Source organism: Stigmatopora nigra, chromosome 12 (genome assembly GCF_051989575.1).
Source record: "Stigmatopora nigra isolate UIUO_SnigA chromosome 12, RoL_Snig_1.1, whole genome shotgun sequence".
Lineage (NCBI taxonomy): Eukaryota > Metazoa > Chordata > Actinopteri > Syngnathiformes > Syngnathidae > Stigmatopora > Stigmatopora nigra.
Window position 1 is genome coordinate 5,755,563 of NC_135519.1, and position 22,481 is coordinate 5,778,043.

Here is a 22,481-nt window from a genome sequence, read left to right on the forward strand (position 1 = left end):
AATGTATATACTGGGCAGCTTCCAAAACTTGTGTGGGGCTGGTTGCAAATACTGAGTTAGCGTTTGTCACTTGGTGAGCACATTTTTCATGTAATAACCTTCAGGCAAATCTGCTTTAAGTGTTTTGTGTAAACGTCATGACATTTCCTTATTTTATTGGACCGAATGCCTTGTACTCCAGCCTGTAAATATTTAGAGAGGATGGAAAGTTGTTTGCTTGCTGAGAAACTGTCAGATAAGATTTGAACCAGGTGTGCTATCTCTCCCAACCAATTCAGATTAGGCTACTGTAACACCTTCCTTATGTTGTTTACTCTGGAAATCCTCCCTTCATGCCAATCTCATTCCAGTGTAGACCCCTGCAGCCTAAATTAATGAATAATAATTTATCCTCTGCCATGTTCGGAAAGTTCTGTATAGATGCCATCGCTTCGTCATGATGGACTTTGAAGCTTTCACTAACAGCATCTGTGCTTCTCATCTGAAGGCTGATATCACTGCCGCCCAAGTTAATAATAAAATCCTGATGCATTCTTTGTTTTTACCACAGACCTTGTGAGATTTTCTACCATTTTCTCCGAGCCACTAAGTGCGACTTGGAAGACATGTCCAGGGATGATGTCACCACGACTACCCGCATGAAAAAGAGCAACGGCTAAAGGGAACATGTGATGCTGCGATAGAAGGGGTATGTACCTTTTTACTTGCTTAATGTTATTGCAAAGGCATGATCGGCCTTCTGGTAAACTTTTTTACTGATAGGAAAGTTGACCTTTGGATTCTGTTTGGGTATTTGTGTCCATCATTGTTACTACAAAAGTGAAAGAATTGTGTTCCGATATAGGAGCACAACAGTGCATCTAATCATCTGAAATATGAAGTCATACGTTTGTTCTTATGCTTATCAGTTTGTCTAAATAGCTCAAAATTCCTTAATTCTTAGCTCACAGATCTGAAACAGCATCTTGACAATGACCTTTGCTACAGGTCGCCTGTAGGCGGTCATAATTCAGCACAGACATTACTATGAAATATTATGCGTTTTTAGGAACTAACATGACAGATGTAGTTCATTAAAAAAAGAAGGGCAAAAAGTCATTACAAAGGCTATCCAATTTTACAACATGATTAGCTTTATTACTTGCCTGCCTCATCTTTCTACTTTAAAAGATTTTATGTGTTGCCTAAAAACATCAGCAAAAAATCTGTGTATTTCACCATCCTCCTTTTATGCATGCTTTTGGGTATATTTGACCTATATTTGAGATTGTGTGCTTATCGGTTCACATTCACTTACACTGGTGCTTCTCAATTAAATTAAACATTTCAATACTGGCGCTATCATTAAAGTTTTGATTTAAATTTCCAAAGAACATGTTGAATCCTATTACACAAGACTCAGGTGATAGATGAATGACATCAGGTGCATTTAGATGCCAAGTTTCTCCCTGTTTAAAACGCAAGACTGACAGTATCCACACATCGCAGGGAAAGGCAAGCATAGACAATCGCAATCTTTCACCATCGGATCTTTTCAATTGAGTCATTGTTTAAAAAGAAAATACCTAGAGTTTAGACGCAATCCATTGTGGATAAATATTTTATACAAACTGATCCTGTAGCTCTCCAACATCCATTCATATCGTATGCTACTTATCCTGTTCAGAGGATCTGGAGCCTATTCAAGTTGACTTTGGGTTAAAGGCAGACTACACCCTGGGCAGGTTGCCATTAATCACAGGGCATATTCATACTGAACCGATGCTGCTTTATTGACAAAGTCATTGGAATTAACCTGCATTGTGAACGTAGACAGTAGCTTTTTATTATTTATTTTTTTTGCCCAAGAATATCATTTATCATGGTGCACATCAGTGTTCAAAACTAGGGCGTGCAAATACTTTTCACTGGCTTGAGTTCCAAGTAATCTTCAAGTGGCAGTTAGACTGGTAGGATGAGGTCACAACGTAGTGGTTCTCTTGGTGACGGTGCTACAGCAGCAGGAAGCAATCTTGTCATATTAAAGGCTGAAAAACAGAAGACGGCTGGGTCTTATTTTTACTTCTCAAAAGGTATCAATCACCTTGAGAGAGAGGCTTAACCTTTAACCTGTGATATCATTGCAGCGGTAGGTTGTCTGTTTTCAAGCTTTATTGTGGAAACTGTGTTGACCCAGAGTTGTGTGATGTATTAATCACAAGAACATGCTCTAATCTGGAGCTGCAGTTGGCCTGGAGCGTATTACTTCACATCTGAGTCACCATCATTTGCCGAGGATTGAGCCTTTTTAATGCAAAGATAAAACATTCCGAAACAAGCAACAATGTGCTCAAGATAAATGCTTTCATTGCTAAACATTTATACATTTTTCACATTTGATGGAGCTGTTCTGTAATCAGACATCTGTACAAAAAGAACACTTCATTCTGATTTGCTTCCTGCAGGAGTAAGCATCATGTCTTAATTTTGATTTGAGGTATGTCTTCTTTGTCAGATTCAGTGTAGGAGTAAATAGATCAATTCACAAATGAATAATGAACACACCCTTATAAAACCAAATATGGTTTATATTTTTCATCTCACTACAGAACAAAACTATCATTGTATGCGTTTAGTTTAATACAGGCTAATAGTGTTTTAAAATACAATGTAGCCTCTGCGGTATTAATTACATAAGAGCTTGGACCCACCTGAGAGTGGGCCTTTATTGTTCGTCTCACTGGTGTCACCTCCCATTAGAGGAATGAATGAGCTCATCGTTGACAACTGGCTGAGCGATACATGCTTGTCAATGGACAAATGCCAGACAGAAATGCAATGAAACTCAGGAATAACTGTGATGCAATTTACTGCAATACTTGTGAAGACCTTGTAGTAAAATTGTCCTGATACATATTTCTACATCTGAGTTTAAATATGAGTCACCTGATTTTGAGAATCAACTTTCTTTTAAAGCATTCTCGAGTTAAACTTATTCATTTATGTATTTTAGATTTATTTTATTAATATTTATATATTATTTAGGATCAAAAACTCAAAAACTAAATAGTGGATCACTATTTAGATACTGTATGTGAAAAGTATATATGAAAATATATAAATATATATACATATAAACACTAGAAATTAGTGTAGGGTGTGATGCAAATATAGACATAATAAGTTTAAAGTGCAAACTCACATGTCATCAGACCGCACATGCCTGGAATAACAATTGGCATTTAAACAGTTGTCGTGCAATCATGGAGTAATGTCCCAACTGTTTTGGGGGAAGGGGGGTGAGGCGCGGCTGCCTTATGGCAGGAATACAAAGTAAGCCACATAATTAAAGTCAATCAGGAGAAAATGCTACCAGTTGTCTCTCCTGTGTTGCAGTCCATCTGAGAGACTCAGCTGAGTCTCGTGCGCTAGTACACAAAGAGCTTCACACATACACTATAAAGTATATTACAGCTGTAAAATTTAAATGGACCTTGAAAAGTAGGGACATGTAAAAAAAAGAAAAAGATTACTACAAGGAAAAAAGGTGCCAGTATGAATGTAAGCATAAATAGTTGAAAGAACAATATAGTATTATGTTTAATGTGCCTTTTAAAAGTACTTATTTTGCTCATTCAAACTTGCAACATTTTTTTTTCTCCATGGTGGTTAGTGGGAGAGCCACAAATGCACCACATACATTAAACAACTACTCCCAGTTATGTGTATTAAAGGCATTCTGAATAAGCTACAAAGATGACAAACCACAGAGCTGCATTTGTATGGTTAATAGTAAATCGACTGTTTATTAAGTCAAATATACTACGTACACGTATGCCTCATATACGTATACTACATACACATATACTACATACACATATACTACATACACATATACTACATACACATATACTACATACACATATACTACATACACATATACTACATACACATACTACATACACATATACTACATACACATATACTACATACACATATACATACACGTATACTACATAAGAATATCCATACACATGTACATACATATGTACATACATATTTACATACATATATTCATATATACATACATATATTGTATTCGTACACTGACGGGTTTTTGGAGATTCCTGCCTGGAGCTTGGTCCTACGCCATTAGTTTTTTTGTTTGCATTAAACTAAACTATCAGTCATCGTGGATATATGCAATATGATATTTATATATTTGAGTAGCTTTCACCCCATCTGACTCCAACTTTTATGAGCAGTATGGAAATCATTATACATGGAATTACTCATTTGTTAAGGATTTTTGTTGAATCCATTTCCTTCTGAAAGAAATTCCTTATAAAGCATGGCTTGTTGCTTTATTGGTAATTGGACAGACATGGAGTCTGGTCAATAAAAATGCTGCTGCAAAGTACTCATTTCTATTATTCTGTACTGATTAAGTGAATCATAAGCAAGAAAATGCAAGTACCAATCTTCGTCTTAAAGAAGTCACAAAGAGCTGCGTTCATTAAATAAGCCACGAATTAAAGGAAAATGCATGATTCAATCATCTGGCCACAGAATTAGATCATGTTCTATGACATCATTCTGGATGGCTTGTAGCTGTTGACTTTATCCAGCTATTGCGGAAGTCAAATCAGAGCATTTAACATCCTGGGAATATGTCTGCACACTCACATTATGGAGCTCCATATCCTTTAGTGTGATCGTATAAACAGATCACGGTCCTGACCCATACAAACGTGACTCTGCTTACCTTTTGGGGGGATTATGCAAGGGTAAGCTTTGACAGAAGAATCATCTCAGGAGAGGATCAGTAACGTTGTATAATGTAAAGATATGTCAATCAAGTGAAACAGTGTGCCCACCCTGTTGTACATTAAGAATTATGTCTTAGTTCAAGAGAATATAATAATGGCAAATGGATTTTATGTAACAGAGTATGGAGAAACCGGTTACATGCTCTTTTTTACACTGCCGCAGAGCATTGCAAAGGTCTTCCATCATGGTTGCTGTCCACAAAATACCTAAGAGCAGTTGGTTTTAGCAGTTGTTGTTGACGCAGAGTTCTCGTTCAGTTGGACAACTTCTGTTCGGAGCGGCAGGCCCAACAACAGACAGGCACCACATGTGCTGCATATATGGTTGTGAAACACACCACTACGCAAATGTGTCATAGAGTGGCACAGCAGGGTAAAATGGATGATGTAATCTAGGCAAATGCTGACAGGTGTGATGAGAGGCCAAGGGTTTTAAACTTTAAAAAATCTTCTCAGGACACTGAGATATTGTTCACCACTTGGTCTATTTAGACTCGCGCGTGTGCTGCAGCTTAACCCAGATAAATTTAGACGACTACCACAGAATCATGAGACATGGACACGCATCAAATGATTCACTTGGAGATTGAAGTTTTCTTCTTCTTTGTGGCTATTTTGCAACTTTTGTTGCAAAAAAAAAATACGAGTTGGAAGAGCAATATTCAATTACATTGAATTCCATCCACAATTGTTGGGTATTTCTTCCAGGCAATAACATCATCTAACTGCCATTGTGTAATCTTAACAGTGTGAGAAAGTGCCAGTATACTGCTTTGTAGGCACATTTGTGTGTATTTTAGTAGTCATGATTGAGATGATGCTTTATCTATGCAGATTTACTCTAATTCACCTTGTTTTTTTATATGGATTTCCACCTTTTTCGCCCATATCCACATTCTATTTGTACAGATCTATTAGAGTTCAAAGTAGCAGCTTTTGGCAGCTGTCACTGTGCACAATCTGGCCATTGTGCCTGACATGCAGCTGGCATATGGACAAAATGCCTTCACACAACAAATCCATTAAAGCACCTTTAAAAAGGATCAAATCTAGTTGTGATGCTGGTAAGTCCATGGCAGCTGTAATGTTTTCTCAGTGCCATAATCCTTGGACAAGTCTCTACTTTCACAACAGCTTGAAACTTTGAAACAAGGTTGATAAGCCTCAACCCAACCCTTTGTAATCTAATACTTTATTAAGTCAAGGTGTCTTCAGATCATTTAATACTTTAAAATCCATGTTGTAGGCGAATAATGTATTACTCTGTGTTCATGCTGATGTATTCACTGACCGCAACCAAAAAATGAGGCATAAATACTAATCCTGAAAAAGTTGGTTGTTCATTTAATTAGCCATTAGACTTGAAAGAAAAGGTATGAGGTAATCCTGCATAATGGGAGTCGTGTACGGAAAATGCTACGATATCTGGGGAAAAAAACCCACAGCTGTACATCTATTAACGTTCTTTGAGGGTCTCAGATAGTGGGAAAATCTAGAATAATTTGAACCCCAATACTTGCACCTCTATGATTGATGTCTGGTGTAGTCTATATTATACAAGCACCAATTTTAATGAATAGCTTTCATGGAATGCTCAGCATTGTTTTATGTGTGATGTAGCAAGCGCTTCTGCACATGTTACAAGATATACATCTATACACTCTTAGTTGGAACCCTTCTATTCTGCTGCATGTATGCACGAATAGGAATTGTTTAGCGCCCTCTATCGATTCTGATGAAATAGTTTATTCTCTAAAAGACTTAGGTCACTTCTTTATATGTAATAGTCTTTCTACCTGAAACCAGTCTGTTTTTCTTTATATATTTCACAAGATATTTGGTGATTTGTTTGCATTTTGAAGATAATTATATTCTGGTTTGGAGTTAGCAATATGGTCATCCATTTTTCATCATTTTGGTTATCTTTCGCCTTCTTTCTTACGTTTATTATGATCTGTTCTTGTTTTATGTTGTGATTTGCTTAGATAAGATTTTTGAAATCTACACACCATCCAAAATATTACAGCATCATCCTTGTGCAGATAACTTTTTTTCCTTTAATTTCTTTTAGCCAGTGCAGAACCTGGTGGGGAGCAAACTGAAAAATGAACAAGTTAATCCTGTTGAGTCCAATTAACATTCTCAGAGGTAGTGCCCAGCATACCTAAAGTAAATCTAAACTGGATTAGTGAGAAGGCAGAGTTTATACTTGTTATATACATAAATGAATATATGCATTATACATTTTACACATATGCATGATACATTATACATATATGCATGATACATTATACATATATGCATTATACATATACACTGTGTATATATATATGCACACACGCACACACACATGGGTCGATAGGGGGCGTCCGTTCCCGCATGTTCGTGTCCAAAAACATCAGCGATCTGCCTCGCACCCTGCTCCAAGGTAGCTATACTCTTAACTCTATTAACATTTACAACATAATTTCTGTTTGAGCCTCTGCCGATCATTCCGATCATTTAGTTGCCACTTAGCCTTCGTTGTCGTAACTCGTGTCATTTTCACGCCGCTTCACGACAGATCGCAAAATGTAGCGTAGAGTAGATTTAGCCTAGCTCACTCGGAAAGAGTCTCACTAATGTGGTGACAAGATAACGATACGATCATCTATAGTGGTTGCGACCACCACCCTGCTGCAATTGCCCGAATCGAGGTTAGGATCGTTCTTTTAAAGCCAACGATCTGAAGAACGAGGCTGTCAAAAAAGGTATGAATGATAATGTCCTGCTTCTCTGATTCTTTTTAGCTAACAATGTCCCATTCTAAATCCTAAATCAGCGACATGATCTACTTTGACACTTTGCATTGAGTGCCTTCACGAGATCGTTGTAATTACATAAAAATCAACAACAACAAAACATGGCAACCCATAGGCTGTACTCGTTGTTGCCTAGACTTGTCTCTACTTTATGCCAGAATTTATAATCATACAGTACTGCCATGAAGTAAAATAATCGTTGCTTAGATCAGATGTTACCCCTCTGATATGTGGGCCTCAGAATAGAAAGGCTCGCTTCGGAATTTATTTATAAGAGTAAACAAAGGTTGAAGGTCAGCAAGAAAGTGGGTCATTGGAACAGGATGCTGCAAAATGCTTTACTGTAATGGCACTCCCCTTGGGGCGTCATGCCTTACACATCCAAGGGAGGGGGTTCGAATCCAGGCTCTGACCTTTCTCTATAGTGTTTCAATTATATATAGGTCAGTCCACCTGTGTGGAGTTTGCATGTTCTTCCCGGGCCGGCGTGGATTTCCTATGGGTACTACTGTTTCCTCCCACATTCCAAAAACATGCACAGATTCAGGGCCGCTTATGGCTCAAAGTCAGCTGAGATATGCTTCAGCACCCCCCGCGACCCTTGTGAGAATAAAGCAGTTCAGAATATGAATGAATGAATACAATTGAACTCTAAATGGAAGCACTAGGTCAAGTCTGTTGCCGTGCAAGTTTCCTTTAACTCCTACTTTTTGTTTTCACAGGTTTAATGGTAGGCTTTTGCCTGATGGGGTCGGAGCAGGGGACGAAGTGATTGACTTCAGAGCTGCAGGCCAGTGGAATGTTGCGTTGGTCGGTCCACCTTGAAGGAGGGCCACGGAGAGTCAATCATGCTGCAGTGGCTGTGGGGCACAAGGTGTACACTTTTGGAGGCTACTGCTCCGGGGAGGACTACGAAACACTACGTCAAATTGATGTGCATGTTTTCAACACTGGTACGTTTGAATGTTCCTAAAGGGAATCCTGAGGCAAACAACATGTTGGTTTCTCTATGCTGTAACTCATCTATAATAGATAGGCTTTGAAAATATTTTGCAGCTTCGGTTTATAGTAAAATATTTATTTTGATGGAATTCCTCATTGTTGTTTACGTCAAAAATGCTCTGCATTAAAAAGAGACTACATTCCCATTCAAGTATTTGTTACTGTCACTGCACAACTGAATACTATTACACTGGCCACCAGACGGCAGTGTGGTCTCAAAAATGTCTCCTCATAGTGGAAAAATGCTATTTTAACAGTTAGATACATAGAAATAGTTTTTAATATTATGCACATCTTTTTAAAGGTTCTAATTGATAGATGAGTTACTAACATTATGAAAAAATATTAAATTTACTCAAACCCTTATTTTTTCTTTAACTAATTAAGTTCAAAAAGTCTAATTTTATCCCCTTCTGCAAATGGGCAACTTAATATATAGTATATAGAAACACTGATGTAAAAGCAATGGAAATGCAAATAAGACAATTGTGTATTAATGTTCTTAATTTCCCCATTATTTTATGCCACAGTGTCGATGCGCTGGATGAACTTGCCCCCAGTGAGATCAGTGGGAAATGACCGTGCTCGTGAAGTTCCATACATGCGCTATGGTCATACGGCAGTCCTCCTGGATGAAACGATATACTTATGGGGGGGACGCAATGACAAAGAAGGTGCCTGCAATGTGCTGTATGCGTTTGATGTCCGTAAGTAAACAACACTCACAATATGTTTACCAATGTTTCTTTCGATAATGTTTAACCTTAATGTTATTGCTGCTTCTAATTCATATAATTTTAAGTATTTTTGTATGTGTGTATGCATATATATATATATATGTATGTATGTATGCACATATCTCATCTCAATTGAAGTCATTTATCCCTTTGTTGTAGATACCCACAGATGGTACACACCCAGAATTTCTGGGACAGTTCCAGGAGCAAGAGATGGCCATTCCGCCTGCGTTCTGTTAAAAGCCATGTATATATTTGGGGGATACGAACAGCTGGTGAGTTCAATTTTGGGGCGAGTAAAACGGCGATATGACAGATTATTTAATGAGGAGAATTTAGATTGAAATTGCACTGCTCTTTCAGTCACTTGGCGCAGTATGATTTGTTTGCAAAAGAATAAGAACTTTGGATGACCCAATTCATGCATTTAATTCATTATTTCTGCTTATTTTATAGGCTGACTGCTTCTCCAATGACATTCACAAATTGGATACCACTACCATGCATTGGTCTTTAATTGATGTGGCGGTGAGTTTAAAAACAATTGTATATTTCTATTATTTTTGTGTGATCTGCTTAGATATGTGTCAAATATTCATATATAGTATATGAGCCATAATTGCCATAATTAAACATTTTTAAAATCCATCTCATCTTATTTTCTATATTCCAATTATATTGGTTGATGGTTATTGAAATAGTCCACTAGGTGGCACAATTGCCATTCAAGTTTCATCACTAATGTAAAGTAAATTTTATTGTGGGGTGATGGTCATTATTTCTCTAAATATATTTTCTACCTCTTGTCCTCCAGGGCATTCCTGCCAGTTGGCGGGACTTCCACTCAGCGACCATCATCGGAACAAAAATGTTTGTGTTTGGAGGGCGAGGGGATCACTTTGGTCCATTCCACTCCAACAATGAGATCTACTGCAATAAGATAGAAGTATTTGATACACAGACCAATCGTTGGCTAAGCACTCCTCCGATACAGGTCTTACCTGATGGACGCAGGAGTCACTCGGCCTGTAAGAAACTTGTTAATATTGAGTTCATCTCTGCCGTGTTGCATTATTCAAGCATCATGTTCATGTTTATTGGTTAAATAATTGCCCCATCTTGTCCATGTGTGTGTTTAGTTTGTTACAAGGGAGAACTGTACATATTTGGTGGATACAATGCTGATCTGGACCAGCACTTCAATGATCTGTGGAAATTCAGTCCAGGTGAGCTTTCTTTGAAACGTATATTGCTGTTCCTTATTTTTACACAAAATTATTTTCTATGCTTTTATACAGTTATGATGCTCCACAGTGATCATTTTAAAAAGTTTCTTCAAATTTATATTGACCTCCATTCCTACCTTTTTAAAGTCTGCCTCATATGACACCAACACTGCAATTTTTCTTTGCTGTAAATTGGTTTAGAGTCTAATATGATGCATAATACTTTAAATATTGGCAGTGTGTTGGGAATTGGGAATACGTTCCTTCCAATCATAACTATGTCTGCTTTACCAATCATTGTATTCATCTCTGTGCCGTTAGGTGGCAGGAGTTGAGTTCTATTCCTATTGTAATGGCTTGGTAATGAAGTTCTAATCATCCTGTTGGTTGCACTTGTTAGACAACGTTCATCCTCACATTGCACAGAAAAGTATTCTCATCCTAGATCTACTTATTACATGCAATGTGAGAGAGAATGCAAAAAATCCTTTCAAAACAGCTTTCTTAACCTTTTATTTATCTAGGTCTGATATTTACAAACATTCATTCCTTTGATTGACCTCTTTAAGATACTCAGTGCAATAAACTAATGTGATGCTTTGCTCAGTCTTTTATCTCTCCCAGCAGTGCCTCCCTTAGGAATTATACTTAACGCACCCAAATTGGAAAATGGTTTCAGGCAGTAACCTTGGGGATAATATATTAAATATAGGAGAATGTTTAATATATAATATACTTCAAAGAGTATATTTATAGACGTATTTTGATGCATTCAGAATAATGCTCAACCCCAGCCATCTTCAAAGTCAAAGTTAAGAAGCATCAAGAGAAGCATGATCATTGGGGTCACCTTTGTCCAAAATAGAATTTAAGCATTTTCATAAACTTATAATAAATAGCGTTGACATAATCCACAGTGAAATACTTTTTCATGAATTTCTAAATACATGGTTTCTTCCTTTTATACTGCCTTTTGAATATACCAGGCTGTTTTTTGAAAAAAATATTTATTTTTAAACAAAACCATCGACATCCAAGTACATTATTGGTTAGCATCAAAGAAAATGAAATCATATTGAATGATTTAAAGTTAGAAACAATGAAAATAAGTCAACAAATGGAAAGTGATAATGAACATCTACCAACTATGTGATATATGTTGTACCATTCTTATGTAAATTTGGTGTATTATATTTTCCTATATTTGTATTGTGCAGAAGCCTTTTTATGGACAAAAATAGAACCCAAGGGGAAAGGTCCATGTCCTCGAAGACGACAATGCTGCTGCATGGTGGGGGATCGAATCATCCTCTTTGGAGGAACCAGGTAAAGCAAAACACACTTTTCATCAATTTTTTGCCCTCCTAATTATACTGCCATTATGTATGTGTTATCCTTAAGTCACTCATTATGTAAGTTTTATTTCTGGCTTTCAAAAAAAGTAACATGGGGATTGATTTTCAAAAGATATTCCTATTTTTTAAATAAACTAGAGTTGGAAGAATTATTTTTTAATCATATTTACCGATTACTTTTTTTTTTCTATGAGAACAACTCTCTTGACCAGATATCAATGTGATGGCTGGCTCTTGTAGACGATAGTCTGGGATGGTTTCATTGGTGGTCATAGAGCAGTAATGATAAGTGCTACCTGCTTAGGTACCACTGTGCTTTTACTTGACCAGTAGCCAGTAGTGTAATGAGGTAGCTAATAGTATTTAGATGGCTGAGCATAGTCAGGGCCTGCGCTATTGTTATCACGAGTCTGTACTTATCAGTTTGAACCCCACTGAGAAGACCTGATAGTGCAGATGGGGAGGCTGTGGATAAGAGTCATCTCAGCTCCACTACGTCTACAGGCTTTCAGACCTCAAATCATCTATTTATCAAGACTGCCTCTTTTCATAGTTCAGGTTACATTACAAATGATTTTTTTATACACTTTTTATGCACTTTGTGCGCCTTTCGCAGGCATTCAGTATTTAGATGAGTCCTTATTGAAGTCCAATTCAAAACAGTGAAATGCTTTACTTTTCACTATGCTTTTGCTTTTATTAGCTTTGAATTCTGAATATAACGTAGTTTCACATTAGGGGGACCATTATGTGCATGAGGCTGAGCTTTCTGAAATTTGCCAGCAATTTATTGCATATTTTGAATATCTAACACGGCACAGTCTTTCATTTGTCCGGATCAGCGCATTTTAGTCTACTTATTTTTATTTTTTTTATGTCAGTCCCAAACTTTTGTTCGTGTTACTGTACAAATAATTGAGCGCCCTACTGTCCCATCACAAGGTGACCACACATGCTATATTGACCAGCATTGAATGTTTATTTAGATGAGGGCCTTTAAGCTTCTTACACACAGGAACTCTCATAATCACGAGTACACACACAGGAACAGGCACATTAAATGGCTTCAAAGTAAAATCCTTCATTTCCCTTATTACTTATTTTATTATTACTTATACATGTTTGCCAGTTAATTAATGTACTTTCGTTTCACATTATTTTATTTCACAGTTTAAGTTTGTTTTAAATTGTTATGTCAAATTGTCTACTACAACCTTTCTTAAGTAGCGCACACACTTTGTGTTTGTTTTTACCTGACCTAACAACAGGAGGGCAGTTAACAGACCTAAAAAGTTATTGGTATATGTCACTATTCCGCTGATGAATACTTGGACAGAACCCATGAATTATTTGTCGGACACTTTGCTTGTGTTTTGTTTTTTGTTTGTTTTGTGGGGTCTCAGCCCAAGGAAATTGTCTTAAAATTTATGACTCACATTTTGTTTTCTCGGATTGGTTGTCCTTTCAGTCTGATCCTAAACAGAACCCCTCAGTTGATATTTATACTTTGGCCAAGATTTGTGTGGACATAATTTATCACTTTAGAAGTACAATAAAACCTGTGAACTCCCAAATTGCCCTGCTTTCAGAGGCACATTATTGTGTAAAATAATTGTCCTGGTAGGCTAGTATTATCAATGTCGTTAATACTAATTAAACAAATGAAGGTTGTAAATAAAACGGCTTACTTTATCATAACCTTCATTCAATTTTGCTCTATTTTTGCAAAACAAATAGCTTTAACTTAGTGCCTGTGAGGCTAGGTAGATCTATGGACATGTCCAATTTCTTTAAGAGTAAACTGGCTGAGTTGGCATTCATGGCAACCTACGCTGTACCACTTATATCAGTGTAAACAGGCCTGCTGAGCTCCAGAGAGGCGTGAAATTCTGACCCATCTCTGATTTACGACCAGAGGGAGCATTCTTTCTCACGGAGTGCAATTTGATCTGCCCTCGGCACCTCTGGTACGCTCATTTGCTGAGACCTGCTCATTGCCCCACGAAGGACGACCCGTGCATGACTAACTCCACCTGCACCGACCTTCACCTACTAATTAGCTGCAAACTCTGTAAAGCAAAACTTTCACTATTTGGGACCTCTGTGGTAGTGAATGACCATAAGGGCATAAATAGGTCTTTTACTTTAAACTTTTATAGCCACAATTAAAGATGAGTTCCAACCTATTGGGGAGATTGTGGTGCTGACCATAAAGAAGCCTAATTATAATGATATTATTATTATTATTTCAGTTTACCGCAGATGTGCAAAAAAAGCACTTAAAAACCAACAACATTGAATTCTGAGGGAGTTCAGGTCTTTGTAGAATTAGCAGATTACTAAAATCTTCTTGTGGTGTAAAAATTTGAACATCGTTTTGATTTGTTGGGCCTTGCTTTTAGCTTGAGAACTTGTGTAGTTGCTTAAGACGCAGCTCAAGAGACCACATAGCAGGTAATCTCAGTGGTAGCCAAAACATCCCAACCCAAAACCTCTTGTTTATTCCAGGAAAATCTCACCAGGATATTTAATCTGGGTGGAATTTTACCATTGAATAAAAAAAGGGCCAATTTGCTGAGCTAGAGATTTTCTGCTGTTTTTTGGTGATCAGGAGGTCAAAAGCCTGGTGCCTCGATATCACTTATAATACCCTTATCAATGGTTAAAAGGGCTGCTGTTATGATAGTCCAGCTGGCTAAAGTGTACCTTATCACCATTGAACCTGATAGTTCAAATTTTAGACTAAACACAAGATGGAACGGAATGAGAGTTGACCATTGAACCATTTTTAAAATCCCCTTTCGTAGGTTTTTTTCTCCCGATATTTTTTTTCAATGACAAGCCAATGACAGTTTGTAAATTCAAAAATCTTTTGGCCATTGTAGATTGGATTCTTTATTGTATGGCACTTTAAGACATGCTGATGAAACACCTGGCTCCTTGCGAACCAGATTATCAACTCTTTAGTTATACACATTGTCATGGGTCCTTTAGTGTTAAAGATTTGTCTGCAGAGGTCTCCTTTTAGTAATTGTCTATCTGCTTGCTGCTTGCTGTGTTTCATATGTCGGAGATAAAACTTGTCAAACAGTGAGGTGACCTAAGATGGATTTGGGGCATCCAGCACGTGCGGCACAAGACCTTTGAGTAGCTCAACAATTCAGTGATTTACTCTTCAAAGACATTACCGTGCTAGTATTTCATCTGCATCTTAACCCTCCTTAACCCACCAACAGCCTGTATACATTATGGTGTCCTAGAGGTGATTGCTGGGCAGAAGCTCAAATAAACAACTTGTGTCAGAGACACTTTGTCATGACGTCAAGTAAATTCACATCTAAAATGTGAAGTTTGCCAGTTTATCTACTATTTTTGTCCCGTGAAAACAACAGTAGCAGATTCTAGATGTAGCGTCAAGAACTATGCTTGATGTAGATAGTTTTTTAAGGCAACTTTGCAAGTGTTTCTGGTTATTTTAATAACGGGTCAAAGCCGTATAAGAATTTGTGTGGTTTGCAATAAAACCACGAAAAGAACAGCCTGTTGCTTCTGGACATTATTATAGTATGCTCTTAAAGTGACCACCCAGGTGTTAGCGTTCGTATTATTTAATGCAGTATAGCAACAGCTTTTCAAACCATTATACCACCTAGAATAACTCCTTCAAATATTAACCACCTGTGTTCAAGGCCTAAAATACTAATTGATGTCTTCCTTGTTTTCATAGGCCCTAAATTCGTGTAAATGGGGAAGACTTAAAGGATTCTGTAAAATGAAGTCAAATAGATAAATGTGAGAGGGGCCAGTTTGCATTTTTAAAGCAAAACTTTTGTCAAGGATTGAAATTTGAGATGCAACGGTGTTTTTCGTCTAATCTTATAAAAGCCAACTTTAGGAGCCAGCGATAGTTTGGTGTCTCACTCTAATCGTGGGGCTACAGGTCTTAATCCACCTTCTCAGGAGGGGGCACAGATATGTTGGTAAGACTAGGGGAGACGGCAAAGATTAAGGCAGAAAAAAATGGACTAGAGTCTAACTGATATCAAATAGATTGTTAAAATGAAGTTTTTATGCCTTCATTAACTGTTAATTAACATTTGGGTATGCCATTTACGTAGTTTAGAATATAATATTTGGGTACAGGTTTAATTGTCATATTTGTACTCGTACATCTGTTCAACATCTGTACAGGCTAAAAAAAATAGTTTAAGATTGAATATAAAATGATTTTGTGTTGATTTCAATTAGTATTCGCCTGGTAAAAGCATACCAAATAATTTATTGTGTCTGCTCGTCCAGATAAGGTGCTCTTCAGGAAGTTGTAGTGTGTGATAGGTTCCTGTTAGGGATGCTTCTAAAGAAACAAAGTTCAATAGGATGTAGCCAAGGGAACAGGATGCAGATCATATCAGTCCAAGAATGAGGATATAGCAAATGAAATGACCAAAAAAAAAAAAAAAAAAACTAACTAATAGCATTCCTATTTAAGCGCATTATCTAACTTTCCCTGCTAATGCATTTGTTTGTGGGTGCTTTTGTGGAATTATTTGGTATTTACATGCATGATTGCTCTGTTGTGTTCCCTCATTAGTTTTAGGACAGTAGTTGGGTTTCTACTGTTTCAGGGGCCCGCTTTCAAAGACAAATTAGGCGGAGGAGCCACTGCGTTACGAGAGAAGGCGGCAATTGGGTGATTAGACAACTGTATTGAGTGTTGTTTGAAATAGCAAGCAGTGTTTTTTTTGGGACTGGGAACCACCGTTGCTGTATTGTTGGGGCCACTTTCACACATTGCGACACTTTGCTGATCGAGTGACAAGTGAACCATCAAACACCAGGAGAGCACATAAAGTCAAACACTGTGACGTTCCCGCTTCCATCAACTCTCCTCTTTCCTTCTCCGCCTTCAAACGGCTTGTTTTACAAAGAACTATAAAGCATTAATGTGCTGCTAAATTTCACACTCAGGCTAATATTGTCCACGAGTATACGAGAAAAGTGTATCACTGCAACACGGCAGTCAATTCTCTTGACGTTTTTCTTATCTTTAACCTTTTCACACACCACCATCCAAGGCTCAGACTCTCTCGCCGTGCGACTTGTTGACAGCTACCTCGCTGTACTAGAGATAGTGAAGTTACTACTGTTACTGTTTGGCATTCCTACATATTTGTCTTTTACTGTTATCGACAACAGGAGTCAGGTTGTGGTTGAGGTTTAAAACCTATGGCTGATAGTTGAAAGATATTACTTACGGTCACTAGTTTTACCTCCCAAACTATAAAATAATTTTGTTTCCCACCATGCAAAATAAATAAATAAGCATGTTGCTGAAATATATATCTATACATATACATACATTTATATAGGTATACATACACATATAGATGCTTTCCCCTATTTTATTCTTTTGAGGGGATTATTGCAGAGAAAGGCTTTCTTTCATTCTTAATTGTACATCTGTCCTGAAATTTAGGTGTGCCTTTTTCCAGGCTCTATCCACTTGTGGTTAATAAAATTTAGTTAAGATCTCAGAAAAGTCTTTCAGAGTAGCCCAATAATTGTATCTGTTTTTATCTTGTACGTAAGCAATTCCAGTTTGTCACATGTCAACCACTTGCCATAAATAATAATACTTGTGATCAAATATTAAAATCAGAAGTGAATCTGACTTCCCTTACACATAGCAATAAAGAGAGATGAGACCAATCTTCTAATATCCAGCACAATTTTTGCCCTACTTTCCCTCAATCTAATTTTCTTCCTTGTTTATTACCCCATTAACATTTTTTTTCTATAATGACCCTTGAGTGATGCTACAGTGAGTATATGAAGGACGGGAAGCAGAGATAAGATTCACCATTCTTGTGATGATGTGACTGGGTGGTTGAGGGTATTCGGTTGAGGGATCCCTATAAGCCCGGGTGGATCACCACCTGGGGGGCAGGGGGCGTAATGACTTCCACAGCTGCCCCTCTGGGACGAATGTGCTCGTGCTCTGCACCTCTCCGGGCTGCTTTAAGCTTCAACCGTGTTTGTTTGGGCAAGATTAGAAACGTAAACCCTTTACAACATCCTGAACACGCAGCAAAAGGGAGACTCGATGGCGGAGACAACGGGAAAGAGAAATAGAGATTGATGATTCGAGTGGGAGGGTGGTGGGGTCCTGAAACAATTTCATCAACTCCCAACAAGGGCTGTGCACTGACCCTTCTTTTTCTGGGGCAATACTGGAACTTGGGTGCATAGATTTTCCAATTATTTGCCTGATTTATTTATTTTTTTAAGGAGTTACCGCATTCTACTTGACCTTTTTTTATTTTTAAATGATGGATGAATTACATTAAAATTTTTCACCTCAGTTAAATACTTGGGAGTCATGCACCCAGTGTGGTACAGGTGTGTTTGCGCGTGTGTGTTTGCCACGGCAGGAAACAGATGTGTGGTGATATGAGCGGCAGCACATGTCTGGGAGCCTATCTGCATGGGCCAGCTTGGTGTACTTGCACTGCCCAACTTCCTGTGGGTTTAAATCAAGTCGGTCATGATAAGGAGAACTGAATGATGTGTGATCCCCACACTGTTTTCCTTCTTCAAATTGGGTTTCATAATAAAGTACCCAATAGAAATGTAAATATTTAGTGTAACTCTGATGTCAACATGGTGAAAGGATGCTGGCTTATATAATTTTCTTATATTGTTACTATATTGTTGTATTTGTTTTTTTTATTTTTCAGTCCCTGCCCTGAGCAAGGAATGGGCGATGAATTTGACCTCATGGATCATTCAGACCTCTACATTTTAGATTTCAGTGAGTTTTATTTCCTTTTTTTTCATTCTAAAGCAATGGCATTACATATGTTTAACATATTGTCATCCATGGCTACCAAACATAGTTATTTTTTTATTATAACAAAAAGAGCATATCTTATAGTTTTTATCTGTGAGGCTGTGCTCTCAAGGTGACTCACTTTTACTTATATCCTATGACTCATCCTCCTTTATTTATTTCAGGTCCTAACTTGAAGACATTATGCAAAATAGCTGTAATTCAGTACAAGCTGGAGCAGTCGGGCCTCCCTCACGATATCAGGTCAGACGAACAATGAAAAATATAACTTTCATTCATTGAATTGGGATATCATTCTCTGTGTCTTTGGTTCTGTGTCATCTTTAAAAAATGACACTCATTAACCCGTAATTTTGAAAACAATTTTTCATAGAACTAACTAGACAAACTGACTTGGCCATTAAAACCAAATTGATTTTGGCAATACATTGTGAAACTTTAGATAGTCATTTACCCTGTATCATTCCTTGCATATGATCTGACTGTTTGCACTTGTTTGTAAATAATAATTTTTGTGTGGGGGGTGAGAGGTTATTAGGTCACAAGTGTCTGGTTAACTCCCGTTGCCTCTTGCTGACATCTCCTGCCTCAATGCCAATCTCCCCTCTCAACCCCAACACACACACACATGCGCATGCGCACATGATGAAAAAAACGAACAAACCAAATGAGATGGACTGAGTGTTGAAACCAGAGCCAGTGATAACAATCTGGAGCTCAACCTCTGACCTGTCATCAGGTCAGTACTAGGCCCTGTTGTCAGCCCCTGCTCCTGATTCTCATGTTACAACGCAGCCTTCTCTCATCAATTTCACGTCACACAATTTGGTAATTAAAAATTGATAGCCATCCAAGTTCAAAATGTTTATATTAATTATTCATCATTAAGATTTTAATTTTAAAAAATGCATATAAAGAAGTTCACTGTGGATTTGGTCCCCAATAACAATCTAAAGTTTGTCATTTTTCAATGCCTTTAATAGGGCTAGACATCCAATCCATTTTGAGTGGGAGGATTGGAAGTAATTATTCGCTACCAGCTTCTAATAGTCTAAATGTATTGGATGTATGACAGCCAAGAGATGAAATGAGTGCCCCATAAAAGGTTAATGAGTCCACCTTTCACTATTTGACTGGGCTGTCTGCTTCCTTCCAGGTGGGAACTATCTGCCATGACCACGAACAGCAACATCAGCAGGCCGATCGTCTCCCCTCATGGCTGACTCAAAGTTGAATGTGAAGCAGAAGCAGAATGTTTTGTTGTCACATCCAGCTGAGTATGGAAGGACTGTTTTTTCAAATACAGATCGGTGTTGGATTTAACCTCCCTATTTATCTGAAAGTCCCTCAATGGACTTGTCTGGACTCAGTGGACTTCCTCCTGCTCAGGACAATTCTCATGAGGAAAAGAAAAATGTGAGACCTTCTCGCACTCTCATTTTTGTTTTTATTTTTGTTTGTTTTTTGTCTCTTTAATTCAATCAGCTGATGATAATCATAAACTTTGAAGCACAGGTGGATCTAAGATAAATACCTATATATTATAATGGCTAATGTTGATGTTATCAAACATAACTAAGCTTCTCTGAGAGAGAAATTTGAACACAATCTCTAAATAAAAAGGTCAAAAGTCAGAAGAATGTACATTAATATAAAGACACACTGTCTCTTTTTGCAGCTAATGTGTCAATAATCTAACTTGTGTTTTTTTTGTGTTCAGGGACCTTGTTAATGGGTGCTGTACCAGTTTTCAAATACTACTTTTGTGCCGCTTCAACACTACTAGGCAACAATGCCGCATTGTAGTGTCCCGACACTTGTTTAGAAGAGAGTTGTGATCACTTAATCCGTTTCTCTCCCGCCTAAGGCCTTCCCCATGTCACTAAATACATTTGTGGCTGTGTTCAAGTACCCCACCACCACCAGAGTGTTCTATCCTGTGCCAAATGTTGTCATGAATCTAAATAGAATCGCATCGTGTCCTTTACACACAATGAACACCTACGTTGAATATGCATCAGCAAGCTCTTGCTCTTTTAGACAATCCAAGTGGTGTCACACGCTCTCTTCATAAACCTGCTCATTGACTCCCGGGGAGTGTGCATGGGCTTTCCCACAGTAAGTGATGTTACAACTACATAAGGGCTGCCTTAAAATCTAAGTCTCTCAAACTAATGTTCTTCATCCGCATTCAATTGTTGATCAATAACATATTCTCATTTCACAATAGTGTTAGCAGGTCCCTTGAATTTAGCAAATTTGGGTCAATTCGTGCAAAACCCTGTTCCCAAAAATCTAAAGGTGGTCATTTTGGTGTGGTGGAATTGTTTCGGTTTCTTTCAAATGTTATTGCGAAAAACTTGCACAGTAATGTATGTAAAACAGAGGTATCATTGTCCTGCTGCCATTTTGTGTCACCTAATTGAGACTAGGGTGAAAAAAATGCTTTACCTCATTGCCTGCCATTAACAATGTTAGACAACCAATTCCTTTAAACTGCAAAAAAATGGCTGTAAATGGGCTAGGATTCAGAATGAATTGGACTGTGGCAGCCAATGAGTTAATAAGGACTGTCTTAATTTGTCATCTGCAACCTTAATGCACTCACTGTGTTACATCAAGCCATCAGTAAATGTTGACTTGTATCATAATGTATGACAAGACAACCATAATTAGTAAGCCAATGCTAATGTTACTAAAGACGGGTGTTTGTTACAATATTTTGACCTTCTATTTTTACTGCCTGTGATGTAACCCACCCTTTAAAATACTGTTTAAAAGGGAGTTGGAAGGGTGTGCCTTGCTTTCCAAAATGGCTAGTGCTGTCCGACTGTTGTAGCAGCGACTTCAGTGACCACTGACATGGCATCGCAGTGTAAAGTATTCGTTGTTTCTTTTCTTCCTAAAAAAAAATTAGAAAACCGGATGATTTTTAGCGTTTATTCAACATTCTCACATGATTACATCCATTCTAAACATGCCCCTCACAATTACGCCCCCGACTGTTGTGATTATCAAAACTGGTCAGGACATCCTGTGCAATATGCTTTATAATAAATCCGTAATAAATCAGATCATTTTACTACACTGTCTATGTGGTGTAACACTGGAATTAGCAATACAAATATTGTATTACACTAATTTTCAGGGGACATTAAAACATGATTTCCCTTCAATAATTCGCTACTTTTTTTGTTCTGCTCATATTAGTCCTTAGGAATGTATTTCATTGCCACTTCTTGACTTGATGTGCTTTTCTGTACTTTTTGAAAGGTCAGAATTGATTGCTGTCTGAAGTTACATCTCCAAGAAAAAGAAGAGCATCAACAAGATAAGGCCACAATCATGTTTCATTTTGCATTCCCCTGCTTTTTCTTTTCAGAGGAAAATAGTACTTTTAACCGTATTCTGCAGTAATCCCATTGACTATTCAATTGATGCTTTGCAGGCTTTCGATTAGGATCGTTTAGTTTAGGTGTCTGTTAAAACCGAATGGAACTCAATTAAAATTTACGGTGATCACCCACTTAACTGGAGGCTAGTTTATAATGTAGAAGAACAGATCTTCATCAAAGTAGCTGGTTCTTCAACAGTATCTATTTTAGAACCGATGGTGTAACTTTATCTGTACTTTATCCAGAAATGGTTAACAGCCACAAGGCATACATAAATAAACAGACATTTACACTTAACTGCACTGTA

At 37.6% G+C, this 22,481-nt stretch overlaps 2 protein-coding genes across 4 annotated transcripts in view; both read left to right on the forward strand.

Moving 5' to 3' along the window:
- ntpcr (nucleoside-triphosphatase, cancer-related) overlaps window positions 1-624 on the forward strand; it is a 28,436-nt gene extending 27,812 nt beyond the window's left edge. The window contains exon 7 of the transcript XR_013328161.1: window positions 551-624. The gene's annotated coding sequence lies outside the window, so the exon portion shown is untranslated. The remainder of the gene's footprint in view (window positions 1-550) is intronic.
- Window positions 551-21,864, forward strand: klhdc3 (kelch domain containing 3). 3 transcript variants are annotated; one of them, XM_077730216.1, is made up of 11 exons: window positions 551-688; window positions 8,332-8,562; window positions 9,142-9,318; window positions 9,508-9,623; window positions 9,805-9,876; window positions 10,163-10,376; window positions 10,488-10,574; window positions 11,792-11,900; window positions 18,667-18,740; window positions 18,944-19,022; window positions 19,936-21,864. In XM_077730216.1, the coding sequence occupies exons 2-11, from the start codon at window positions 8,409-8,411 to the stop codon at window positions 20,000-20,002; spliced, it is 1,149 nt and encodes a 382-aa protein (XP_077586342.1). In that variant the 5' UTR covers window positions 551-688; window positions 8,332-8,408; the 3' UTR covers window positions 20,003-21,864. The 3 variants fall into 3 exon arrangements, with proteins under 3 accessions (XP_077586342.1, XP_077586341.1, XP_077586343.1); XM_077730215.1 differs by lacking the exon at window positions 551-688 and adding an exon at window positions 7,162-7,236; XM_077730217.1 differs by lacking the exon at window positions 551-688 and adding an exon at window positions 7,247-7,558.
- Window positions 21,865-22,481: the final 617 nt, after the last annotated feature.